General features: G+C 39.0%; 1 protein-coding gene across 2 annotated transcripts in view; it reads left to right on the forward strand.

Moving 5' to 3' along the window:
- The window catches only part of hltf (helicase-like transcription factor), a 92,245-nt gene that overhangs the window by 24,876 nt on the left and 53,998 nt on the right, over positions 1 to 13,371 (forward strand). For both annotated transcript variants that reach the window (XM_061894136.1, XM_061894137.1), the window contains exons 5-9: positions 1,427 to 1,498; positions 6,077 to 6,268; positions 8,203 to 8,277; positions 8,350 to 8,374; positions 8,453 to 8,504. In XM_061894136.1, the coding sequence (XP_061750120.1) occupies positions 1,427 to 1,498; positions 6,077 to 6,268; positions 8,203 to 8,277; positions 8,350 to 8,374; positions 8,453 to 8,504 (416 nt within the window). The remainder of the gene's footprint in view (positions 1 to 1,426; positions 1,499 to 6,076; positions 6,269 to 8,202; positions 8,278 to 8,349; positions 8,375 to 8,452; positions 8,505 to 13,371) is intronic.

Below are 13,371 nucleotides of genomic sequence, written 5' to 3' on the forward strand. Positions count from 1 at the left end.
ACCCCCAGGAGGGCAAGCCCCACACTAACCAATAATAAATAAATTACTTCTTACCATTAATGCAACTTCTTGAACATGAAAAAAGCATGAGAATGTTTTTTTTATTTTGAACGTTATTTTTAACACTGCGGAATTATTCATTACTTATCGTGTTAAGCAATGTCAGCTCAGATTTATCCGAGAGCCAGATGCAGTCATCAAGAGAGCCACAGGTTCCCTACCCCTGACTTAAACGTTGCTTGGAGTGATAAATGAAGAATCCATAAGAGTAGGAACGTTATCGCTAAAATTCGCTCCATTCTGTCCACTAAAGACGCTGAGATCATTATCCATGCGTTTGTTACGCCTCGTCTCGATTATTGTAACGTATTATTTTCGGGTCTCCCCATGTCTAGCATTAAAAGATTACAGTTGGTACAAAATGCGGCTGCTAGACTTTTGACCAGAACAAGAAAGTTTGATCACATTACGCCTGTACTGGCTTCCTGTGCACTTAAGATATGACTTTAAGGTTTTACTACTTACGTATAAAATACTACACGGTCTAGCTCCATCCTATCTTGCCGATTGTATTGTACCATATGTCCCGGCAAGAAATCTGCCTTCAAAGGACTCCGGCTTATTAGTGATTCCCAAAGCCCCAAAAAAGTCTGCGGGCTATAGAGCGTTTTCCATTCGGGCTCCAGTACTCTGGAATGCCCTCCCGGTAACAGTTCGAGATGCCACCTCAGTAGAAGCATTTAAGTCTCACCTTAAAACTCATTTGTATACTCTAGCCTTTAAATAGACTCCCTTTTTAGACCAGTTGATCTGCCGTTTCTTTTCTTTTTCTCCTATGTCCCACTCTCCCTTGTGGAGGGGGTCCGGTCCGATCCGGTGACCATGTACTGATGTCGTAGTGGTTTGTGCAGCCCTTTGAGACACTAGTGATTTAGGGCTATATAAGTAAACATTGATTGATTGATATGGACGGCTAGGAGACCAATCGTACTTCCAATTCGTAGCTCAAAACCTGCAATTAGCAAACTCGTCCTAAAGATGGCGCCATAGCAAAACAATGACCTATTCAGTACGTCTGCTTGGGTTTGATTTTTTGTGTGTTTGCATTACGGCCGTCAACAAAGAAAAACCCATAAACGTTTTTACAAGTCGCAGGGTTCAAAGCCTACCAAGCTTACCATGAATTGATTAACTTATTCAATTAATTGAAAAACTTATTCGGGTGTTACCATTTGGTGGTCAATTGTACGGAATATGTACTGAAGTATGCAATCTACTTTTTCAATCAATCAATCAATCAATCAATCAAACGAAAAATGTAACTGCTTATAGTCCGGAATTTAGGATATTTGATGTTGTGCCTTTCTGACTATACAGTTACATGTTGCGTGTTTTTTAATATTTAATATTGTGTCTTCTGTCACAGCTGAAGAACGCCTTCGACAACCTCTTTGAAGGCCTGCTGGAAACTAAAGATGGTGAAAAAGAAGCAGCTGAAGTACGTTCGTATGTTTGTACAGGACACAAAATTGAAAATAACAGTATTATTGTACTAACTAAACAACACAACGTCACTTCTTATTGTTTTATTATTGGTCATGTAATGTTTGCAAGGTGACTTGTTGCTAGTAGGGATGCACCGGAATGAAAATTTGTGGCCGAAGCCGAATAAAATTTAAACGCCTGGCCGAATACCAAATGAATGCATTTTTTCGCAATTTTTTTTAATATTGCATAAATAGCCTAGAATAAATATTTAGACATGTTTTTCAAATAAAGTAATTTTTTTATTGAATATTGAATTTTTTTAAATATTCCAGTAGCCTTTGCTTTTCAAAAAAAAGCAGTTTTTCATTTCTATTAGGCCTTCAAACAAAACATGCATTCCAACAAAATAAATAAAGTGCATTAAAGTGGATAAACCCACAACAAATAAATTATTGTCCTTTTGGCAAAAGTCTGCTTAGCCACAGTAGATATGCTAATAATGTAAACAGAAGGCTCAAGTAAATCTCAATTAAGTGTGTGCTTGTAACCTCATACACTTATACAGGTAGCCTACACAACAGGCTAATAATGTAAACAGAGGCCCCACTAAATCTCAATTAAGTGTGTGCTTGTAACCTCATACACTTATACAGGTAGCCTACACAACAGGCTAATAATGTAAACAGAGGCCCCACTAAATCTCAATTAAGTGTGTGCTTGTAACCTCATACACTTATACAGGTAGCCTACACAACAGGCTAATAATGTAATGTAATATAAATTTTAAAAAAAAAGGGTATTTTTGTCCATCATTCAGTCGTACATTTGTTTTCCTTCTACGGAAGGTTTTTTGTAAGGAATAAATTATGAAAAAAACACTTAATTGAACTGTTTAAAAGAGGAGAAAACACGAAAAAAATGAATTAAATTTTTAAACAGTTTATTTTAAATTTCGACTCTTTAAAATTCAAAATTCAACCGAAAAAAAGAAGCGAAACTAGCTAATTCGAATCTTTTTGAAAAGAATTTATGGAACATCATTAGTAATTTTTCCTGATTAAAATTATTTTTAGAATTGTGATGACATGTTTTAAATAGGTTGGACTTTGTTAGAATATATAACAAATTGGACCAAGCTAAATGTCTAAAATCATTATTTCTTCTAGATTTTCCAGAAAATTTTTTTTTAAAGAAATTCGAAAGACTTTGAAATAAGATTTAAATTTGATTCTACAGATTTTCTAGATTTGCCAGAAACATTTTTTTGAATTCAATAAGTTTGAAGAAATATTTCACAAATATTCTTCGTCGAAAAAACAGAAACTAAAATGAAGAATTAAATTAAAATGTATTTATTATTCTTTACAATAAAAAAATAAATTTACTTGAACATTGATTTAAATTGTCAGGAAAGAAGAGGAGGGAATTTAAAAGCTAAAAAGGTATATGTGTTTAAAAATCCTAAAATCATTTTTAAGGTTGTATTTTTCCGCTAAAATTGTCTTTCTGAAAGTTATAAGAAGCAAAGTAAAGAAATAAAAGTATTTATTTAAACAAGTGAAGACCAAGTCTTTGAAATATTTTCTTGGATTTTCAATTTCTATTTGAGTTTTGTCTCTCTTAGAATTAAAAATGTCGAGGAAAGCGAGACCAGCTTGCTAGTAAATTAAAAAAAAAAAAAAATTGAGGTAGCTCACTGGTAAGTGCTGCTATTTCAGCTATTTTTAGAACAGGCCAGCGGGCGACTCATCTGGTCCTTACGGGCACCGCGTTGGTGACCCCTGGTCTAAATACACATATTTATACATCTAGAAAGTAGGGATGCACCGAAAAGAAAATTTGTGGCCGAAGCCGAATAAAATTTAAATGCTTTGCCGAATACCGAATAATGAATGCAGTTTTTCACAATTTTTTTAATATTACATAAATAGCCTAGAATAAATATTTAGACATGTTTTTCAAATAAAGTAATTTTTTATTGAATATTGACATTTTTTTAATATTCCAGTAGTCTTTGCTTTTCAAAAAAAAGCACAGTTTTTCGTTTATATTAGGCCTTCAAACAAAACATGCATTCCAACAAAATAAATAAAGTGGATAAACCCACAACAAATGAATTATTGACCTTTTGGCAAAAGTCTGCTTAGCCACAGTAGATATGCTAATAATGTAAACAGAAGGCTCAAGTAAATCTCAATAAAGTGTGTGCTTGTAGCCTCATACACTTATAGGGGTAGCCTACACAACAGGCTAATAATGTAAACAGAGGCCCCACTAAATCTCAATTAAGTGTGTGCTTGTAACCTCATACACTTATACAGGTACACAACATATCCCAACGTCACCGCGTTCAAAAATTGCGTCACACGCCACTATTCGGCCTTGTTTTTAACTCATTCCACCGAAGGCCGAATGTGGCTTTTTTTTGCCATATTCGGCCGAATATATTCAGTTACCGATTAATCGGTGCATCCCTAGTTGCTAGGCAGGATTCATGTTTCCTTATGAAGGCACTTGAAGGTTCAGACAACCTCGTCTAGATCCACTCCATCCATTGCATTGAACATACAGCGGGGCAAAGAAGTATTTAGTCAGCCAGCGATTGTGCAAGTTCTCCCACTTAAAATAATGACAGAGGTGTGTAATTTTCATCATAGGTACACTTCAACTGTGAAAGACAGAATGTGAAAAAAAAATCCAGGAATTCACATTGTAGGAATTTTAAAGAATTGTGGAAAATAAGTGTTTGGTCAACCATTCAAATGAGGTTTTGGCTCAAAATCTCACGATACATGGCCCCATTCATTCTTTCCTTAACACGGATCAATCGTCCTGTCCCCCTTAGCACAGGGGTAGTGAACCTATGGCTCTAGAGCCAGATGTGGCTCTTTTGAGGACTGCATCTGGCTCTCGGATAAATCTTAGCTGACGTTGCTTAACATGATAATTATGAACAATTTCGCTGGTAATCACAGTGCTAAAAATAACATGCCAAATATAAAACATTCTCATGCATTTAAATCCATCCATCTGTTTTCTACCGCACCTGTTCAAGAAGTCGCATTAATGGTAAGAAGTTATTTATGTCACGATGGGGGGGGGTCGCAGCTTGCTGCAGGGTCGTTCTCCCAGGAAGGCAGACGGACTACTCGGTAAAAACATGATTTAATTTAAACTAACAAAAAGATACAAACAAAAATCGCTCACAGCGGAGGCACAACTTGGGGCGGCTTAGCTCGGTTGGTAGAGTGGTAGAGTGGCCGTGCCAGCAACTTGAAGGTTGCAGGTTCGATTCCCGCTTGTGCCATCCTAGTTACTGCCGTTGTGTCCTTGGGCAAGACACTTTACCCACCTGCTCCCAGTGCCACCCACACTGGTTTAAATGTAACTTAGATATTGGGTGTCACTATGTAAAGCGCTTTGAGTCACTTGAGAAAAGCGCTATATAAAATATAATTCACATAATTCACAACTTGGGCTAAGGAACAAAGCTAACGCATAAACAGACTATGAACATAAATCAAACAGAACTTACTTGGCAAGGCATGAAACAAGTCAGCGCAGAGCAAGAAAAGAACACGTTGACGCCAGGGCGACTGACTGGCAAAGACAAGCTTAAATACTGCCTCTGATTAATGCTCGGGAAGCAGGTGAGCGGGCATTTTGTCCAACAGAGACAGGTGGACAAAATGAGTAACCAAGGAAACCAGAGGACAAACAGCACATGGCCAAACAAAATACTGATCAACAGACATGACATTTTATTTATTATTGGTTAGCTTCAGAATAACAACGTTATTAAAAAGAATAAGACTTATTATAATACACTAAAAATGTTGGTCTTACTTAAAAATGTACGCATTTAGTTGTATTCAGTGTTAAAAAATATGATATGGCTCTCACGGAAATACATTTTGAAATATTTGGCTTTCATGGCTCTCTCAGCCAAAAAGCAGAAAGACAGTCCCAAAGCATGATGTTTCCACCCCCATGCTTCACAGTAGGTATGGTGTTCTTGGGATGCAACTCTATTCTTCTTCCTCCAAACACGACGAGTTGAGTTTATACCAAAAAATTCTATTTTGGTTTCATCTGACCACATGACATTCTCCCAATCCTCTGCTGTATCATCCATGTATCCATTTTGGTGTAAACTCAACTCGAAGAACACCATGCCTACTGTGAAGCATGGGGGTGGAAACATCATGCTTTGGGGCTGTTTTCCTGCTAAGGGGACAGGACGATTGATCCGTGTTAAGGAAAGAATGAATGATGGGATTTTGAGCCAAAACCTCCTTTGAATGGTTGACCAAATACTTATTTTCCACCATAATTTACAAATAAATTCTTTAAAATTCCGACAATGTGAATCCCTGGCTTTTTCTTTCACGTTCTGTCTCTCACAGTTGAAGTGTACCTATGATGAAAATTACAGACCTCTGTCATCATTTTAAGTGGGAGAACTTGCACAATCGGTGACTAAATAAAATAACTTTTTTAGCCCCACTGTAAATGTGCTATTACGAAAATACCACTTCTTTGCCCCCTTCCGTCAATTGATCCGGAAGCTTCCCCCTTTTGTCCGCAGTCTGTGGCCACGCCCCTCATGTCCCACCAGAGGCAGGCGCTGTCCTGGATGTGCGCGCGCGAGAACAAGTGCACCCTCCCGCCTTTCTGGGAGAAGAGAGGCGAGCTGTACTACAACACCCTGACGTGCTTCTCCGCCAAGGAAATACCTGAGCGGGTCCTCGGCGGGATACTGGCCGACGACATGGGACTGGTGAGCGTTCACTCATGCATTCTAACTCGTAAATAAATGTTAGCAGAAGTCAGCTAACGATGGAGGTAATGGGAGTCGCGCTATGAAGCACTTTATGTACCATGTATACCTAAAAGCAGTGAATTGTCCCCTTGGCTAGGTAAATATAAATAAAATACAATGATTTGCTAATATTTTTCAACTTATATACAATCGAACTGCCAAGACAATATATTTCATGTTCACACTGAGAAACTTTATTTTTTTGCAAATAATCATGAACTTAGAATGTAATGGCGGCAACACATGTCAAAAAAGACATTTTTACCAGTGTGTTACATGGCCTTTCCTTTTAACAACACTCAGTAAAGGTTTGGGAACTGAGGAGACACATTTTTGAAGTGGAATTATATCCCATTCTTGCTTGATGTCCAGCTTAAGTTGTTCAACAGTCTCCCTTCTCTTATTTTAGGCTTCATATTGCACCACACATTTTCAATAGGAGACAGGTCTGGACTATACAGGCAGGCCAGTCTAGTACCCGCACTCTCTTAATATGAAGCCACGCTGTTGTAACACAATGCTTGGGATTGTCTTGCTGAAATAAGCAGGGGCGTCCATGCTTGGATGACAACATATGTTGCTCCCAAAGCTTGTATGTACCTTTCAGCATTAATGGGGCCTTCACTTTCGACTTATATTCAATTGAATAGACTGCAAAGACAAGATATTTCATCTGCATTTTTTTAGAATGTAATGGCAGCAACACATGTCAAATAAGGCATTTTTACCAGTGTGTTACATGGCCTTTCCTTTTAAAGTAAAGGTTTGGGAACTTAGGAGACACATTTTTGAAGTGGAATTCTTTCCCATTCTTGCTTGATGTACAGTTTAAGTTGTTCAACAGTCTCCCGCCTCATATTTTAGGCTGCACCTGGACTACAGGCAAGCCAGTCTAGTACCCGCACTCTTTTATTATGAAGCCACGCTGTTGTAACATCTGGCTTGGCATTGTCTTGCTGAAATAAGCAGGGGCGTCAACGATAACATATGTTGCTCCAAAACCTATATGTACCTTCCAGAATTAATGGTGCCATTAACAGTTTTGTAAGTTGGTCACTAATACACCCCCTTACCATCACACATGCTGACATTTACACTTTGCACCTAGAACAATCCGGATGGTCCTTTTCCTCTTTGGTCCAGAGGACACAACATCCAGTTTCAAAAAAAAAAAAATCGAAATGTGGATCAGATCACAACAATTTTCCATTTTGCATCAGTCCATTTTAGATAAGCTCGGGTGTTGTTGATAAATGGCATTCGCTTTGCATAGTAGCGTTTTAACTTGCACTCACAGGTGTAGCGATCAACTAGTTACTGACAGTGTTTTTTTTTTTTAAGTGTTCCTGAGCCCATGTGGTGATATCCTTTACACGCCGATGTGGCTTTTTGATGCAGTACCGCCTGAGGGATGGAAAGTCACAGGCTTTCAATGTTTTTTTTTTTTTTTTCCAGATTCTCTGAACCTTTTGATGAAATTACAGGGCGTAGATGGTGGAATCCCTACATTCCTTGCAAATGTTGTTCTTAAATGCTCAGGCATTTGTTGCCAAAGTGGTGACCCTCGCCCCCTCCTTGTTCGTGGAAGCTGCTTTTATAGCCAATCATGGCACCCAGCTGTTCCCAGTTAGCCTGTTCACCTGTGAGATGGTCCAAATAAGTGTTTGACGAGCATTCCTCAACTTTCTCAGTCTTTTTTGCCACCTGTGCCATCTTTTTGGGAAACCTGCATTTTTGAGGCAGAACGGGTTACTCCCATTAGCACCATTGCTATGAAAAAGCCTATTATTACAAATTGGAATGTATAAAATAAAATCGGTGTTCTTGTTTCTCATTAGAATGATTTTGACTTTAACTTGTAAATAATGCATTTTTTTCCAAATTGTTTCCAGGGGAAAACGCTGACAACCATCGCTCTCATTCTCTCCAACCACCGCCAAGGAAAGCCCCTTCCCGTGTACAAGCGTGTAAGAGTGCAGGGAACGAGCACGTTGAAAGGTGGACGTGAGTGGTATTAAATGTTGTGTCCCTGTGTGCAGGAGGAGCGCTCGTGGCATAGAAAAGGTTTTCACTTCCTCCTTCCTGACTTGCACGAAGAGAAGACGGTTAGCATAATGACGTGTGTTGATGTCCTTTTTACAGCTGACTCGGCCGGATCCAGCCTCACCGCCGCTCACTGTCTGCGCTCAAACAGGTACGTTTGACTTTATTTGGACACATGCGTGCATACATGATGCATCACAATTTCCAGTTCAGTGTTTCCCCCAGAAAATGTGTTAGGGAAGGTGGTGTCTCGGATAAGGGGGTGGGTGGGTGTAAGGATCGGTGTAACTCGGTCTGTCGCCATTACGTCTCCACCTTGTCGCTGCCACCACAGCCTGGGGGGGCAATAGACTACAGGCTGTGGTGAAGTAGGCCGGCTTCGTCGCGTGAAAAAGCCAAAAAATTTTAGTTTTCCGCTCCATTTGCTGAATGGCGGTATCAATCAATCAATGTTTACTTATATAGCCCTAAATCACTAGTGTCTCAAAGGGCTGCACAAACCACCACGACATCCTCGGTAGGCCCACATAAGGGCAAAGAAAACTCACACCCAGTGGGACGTCGGTGACAATGATGACTATGAGAACCTTGGAGAGGACTAAAGCAATGGATGTCGAGCGGGTCTAACATGATACTGTGAAAGTTCAATCCGTAATGGATCCACCACAGTCGCGAGAGTCCAGTCCAAAGCGGATCCAACACAGCAGCGAGAGTCCCGTTCACAGCAGAGCCAGCGGGAAACCATCCCAAGCGGAGGCGGATCAGCAGCGCAGAGGTGTCCCCAGCCGATACACAGGCAAGCAGTACATGGCCACCGGATCGGACCGGACCCCCTCCACAAGGGAGAGTGGGACATAGGAGAAAAAGAAAAGAAACGGCAGATCAACTGGTCTAAAAAGGGAGTTTATTTAAAGGCTAGAGTATACAGATGAGTTTTAAGGTGAGACTTAAATGCTTCTACTGAGGTAGCATCTCGAACTGTTACCGGGAGGGCATTCCAGAGTACTGGAGCCCGAAATGAAAACGCTCTATAGCCCGCAGACTTTTTTTGGGCTTTGGGAATCACTAGTAAGCCGGAGTCCTTTGAAGGCAGATTTCTTGCCGGGACATATGGTACAATACAATCGGCAAGATAGGATGGAGCTAGACCGTGTAGTATTTTATACGTAAGTAGTAAAACCTTAAAGTCACATCTTAAGTGCACAGGAAGCCAGTACAGGCGTAATGTGATCAAACTTTCTTGTTCTTGTCAAAAGTCTAGCAGCCGCATTTTGTACCAACTGTAATCTTTTAATGCTAGACATGGGGAGACCCGAAAATAATAGGTTACAGTAGTCGAGGCGAGACGTAACAAACGCATGGATAATGATTTCAGCGTCTTTAGTGGACAGAATGAAGCGAATTTTAGCGATATTACGGAGATGAAAGAAGGCCGTTTTGGTAACGCTTTTAATGTGTGACTCAAAGGAGAGAGTTGGGTCGAAGATAATACCCAGATTCTTTACCGAGTCGCCTTGTTTAATTGTTTGGTTGTCAAATGTTAAAGTTGTATTATTAAATAGAGGTCGGTGTCTAGCAGGACCGATAATCAGCATTTCCGTTTTTTTGGGCGTTGAGTTGCAAAAAGTTAGCGGTATATATCTATTTTTTTTCCATAAAGTAAAAACAAAACACTCCTATAGTTACCTGAGACACTAAGTGTGTCATTATTAAGCCACATGCTGTCTAGTGATAATAATGGATTAGATTTATATCACGCTTTTAGATACGCAAAGCGCTCACAGAGAAGTGGGAACCCATCATTCATTCACACCTGGTGGTGGTAAGCTACATCTGTAGCCACAGCTGCCCTGAGGTAGACTGACGGAAGCGTGGCTGCCAGTTTGCGCCTACGTCCCCTCCGACCACCACCTCATTCATTCACCAGTGGGGTTAAGGATGAAGTGTCCTGCCCAAGGACACAACGGCAGCGATTTGGATGTCAATAGGTGGGAAGCGAACCTGCAACCCTCAGGTTTCTGGCAAGGCCGCTCTACCCACTACGCCATGCCGCCCCTAAATAATATGCTCAATTCATCATGCTTAAATTTGGGAAGCCTGTAGTTGATTTTTATTATGTAAATGTTTTATTTTTATCAACATGTGATAGCAGGGAATTTTGGGAAAATGGAAAAAAAACACTTGTCGAAATATTTGAAATCGGTTGAATTGAGAAATTGTTTTACGGGATTACTGGAATTTTGGGAAAACAGCAAGTTTTTCCCGTTCAAAAAAACACTGTTTTTTTTGTCCTGATTAAGAGCAATTTGATGTTGAAATGCGTTGAAAAATGTGGAAAGGGTGAAAGTTTGCAAAATGGCCAATTCATTTTAAAAGGGAAAAATGTCGGGCTTTGGAAAACAAATTATCCTGGAAAATCCTGGAATTTTTTTGAACTTGGAAAAAGTTTGAATATCCAGGATAGTGAAATGTTGAAGATGGAATGGGTTGAAAAATTTGGAAATGGTGAAAGTTTGCAAAATGGCCAATTCATTTTAAAAGGGAAAAATGTCCCGGATAACCAGGAAATCTGGGAATTTTTGGAAAATGGAAAAAAAACAACTTGTCGAAATATTTCAAATCGGCTTAGAAATGTTGAATTTTGGGAAAACCGCAAGTTTTTCCAGTTCAAAAAACCATTTGTTTTTTTTGTCCTGATTAAGAGGAGTGATTTGACGTTGGGCCCTGCGATGAGGTGGCGACTTGTCTAGGGTGTACCCCGCCTTCCGCCCGATTGTAGCTGAGATAGGCGCCAACGCCCCCCGCAACCCCGAAAGGGAATAAGCGGTAGAAAATGGATGGATGGATGGATGGATTTGACGTTGAAATGCGTCTAAAAATGTGTAAGGAGTAGTCGCCAGAAAAAAAGGGTTGAAAAAGGGCTTTGGAACACAAATTATTCTGGAATTTTTTTGAACTTGGAAAAAGTTTGAATATCCATGATAGTGAAATGTGTTGAAGGTGGAATAGGTTGAAAAATTTGGAAATGGTGAAAGTTTGCAAAATGGCCGATTCATTTTAAATGGGAAAAATGTCCCGGAAAACCAGGAAATCTGGGAATTTTTGGAATTTTGCAATGGAAGCCTGCGATTCCCGAATAGGGTGAATAGTCTGAAGTTAGAAGGCTTTGAATCGGATGAAAAATGTGGAAGGTAGAGCAGATAAAAATAGAAAATATTTTTATCAACATGTGATAGCAGGGAATTTGGGGAACAGCGGGAAATTTTTGGAAAATGGAAAAAAAACAACTTGTCAGTATTTCAAATCGGTTTAAAAATGTTGAATTTTGGGAAAACCGCAAGTTTTTCCAGTTCAAAAAACCACTTTGTTTTTTTTGTCCTGATTAAGAGGAATGATTTGACGTTGAAATGCGTCTAAAAATGTGGAAGGAGTAGTCGCCAGAAAAAAAGGGTTGAAATAGGGCTTAGGAAAACAAATTATTCTGGAAAATCCTGGAATTTTTTTGAACTTGGAAAAAGTTTGAATTTCCAGGATGGTGGAATGGGTTGAAAAATTTGGAAATGGTGAAAGTTTGCAAAATGGCCAATTCATTTTAAATGGGAAAAATGTCCCGGAAATCTGTGAATTTTTGGAATTTGCCAATGGAAGCCTGCGATTCCCGAAATTGTATTATGGGATTACTGGAAGTTTTTCCAGTTCAAAAAAACAAAGTTTTTTTTGTCCTGAAGAGGAATGATTTGACGTTGAAATGCGTTGAAAAATGTGTAAGGAGTAGTCGCCAGAAAAAAAGGGTTGAAATAGGGCTTAGGGAAACAAATTATTCTGGAAAATCCTGGAATTTTTTTGAACTTGTAAAAAGTTTGAATTTCCAGGATAGTGAAATGTGTTGAAGGTGGAATAGGTTGAATAGGTTGAAAAATTTGGAAATGGTGAAAGTTTGCAAAATGGCCAATTCATTTTAAATGGGAAAAATGTCCCGGAAAACCAGGAAATCTGGGAATTTTTGGAATTTGGCAATGGAAGCCTGCGATTCCCGAATAGAGTGAATAGTTTGAAGTTAGAAGGCTTTGAATCGGATGAAAAATGTGGAAGGTAGAGCAGATAAAAATAGAAAATATTTTTATCAACATGTGATAGCAGGGAATTGTGGGAACAGCGGGAAATTTTTGGAAAATGGAAAAAAAACAACTTGTCGAAGTATTTCAAATCGGTTTAGAAATGTTGAATTTTGGGAAAACCGCAAGTTTTTCCAGTTCAAAAAACCACTTTGTTTTTTTGTCCTGATTAAGAGGAATGATTTGACGTTGAAATGTGTTGAAAAATGTGGGAGTAGTCGCCAGAAAAAAAGGGTTGAAATAGGGCTTAGGAAAACAAATTATTCTGGAAAATCCTGGAATTTTTTTGAACTTGGAAAAAGTTTGAATTTCCAGGATGGTGGAATGGGTTGAAAAATTTGGAAATGGTGAAAGTTTGCAAAATGGCCGATTCATTTTAAATGGGAAAAATGTCCCGGAAATCTGGGATTTTTTGGAATTTGCCAATGGAAGCCTGCGATTCCCGAAATTGTATTATGGGATTACTGGAAGTTTTTCCAGTTCAAAAAAACAAAGTTTTTTTTGTCCTGAAGAGGAATGATTTGACATTGAAATGCGTTGAAAAATGTGGAAGGAGTAGTCGCCAGAAAAAAAGGGTTGAAATAGGGTTTAGGGAAACAAATTATTCTGGAAAATCCTGGAATTTTTTTGAACTTGGAAAAAGTTTGAATATCCAGGATAGTGAAATGTGTTGAAGGTGGAATAGGTTGAAAAATTTGGAAATGGTGAAAGTTTGCAAAATGGCCAATTCATTTTAAAAGGGAAAAATGTCCCGGGAAATCTGGGAATTTTTGGATTTTTGCAATCGAAGTTTGCGATTCCCGAATAGGCTGAATAGTTTGAAGTTAGAAGGCTTTGAATCGGATGAAAAATGTGGAGCAGATAAAAATAGAAAATATTTTTATCAACATGTGATAGCAGGGA

Source organism: Nerophis ophidion, linkage group LG03 (genome assembly GCF_033978795.1).
Source record: "Nerophis ophidion isolate RoL-2023_Sa linkage group LG03, RoL_Noph_v1.0, whole genome shotgun sequence".
Lineage (NCBI taxonomy): Eukaryota > Metazoa > Chordata > Actinopteri > Syngnathiformes > Syngnathidae > Nerophis > Nerophis ophidion.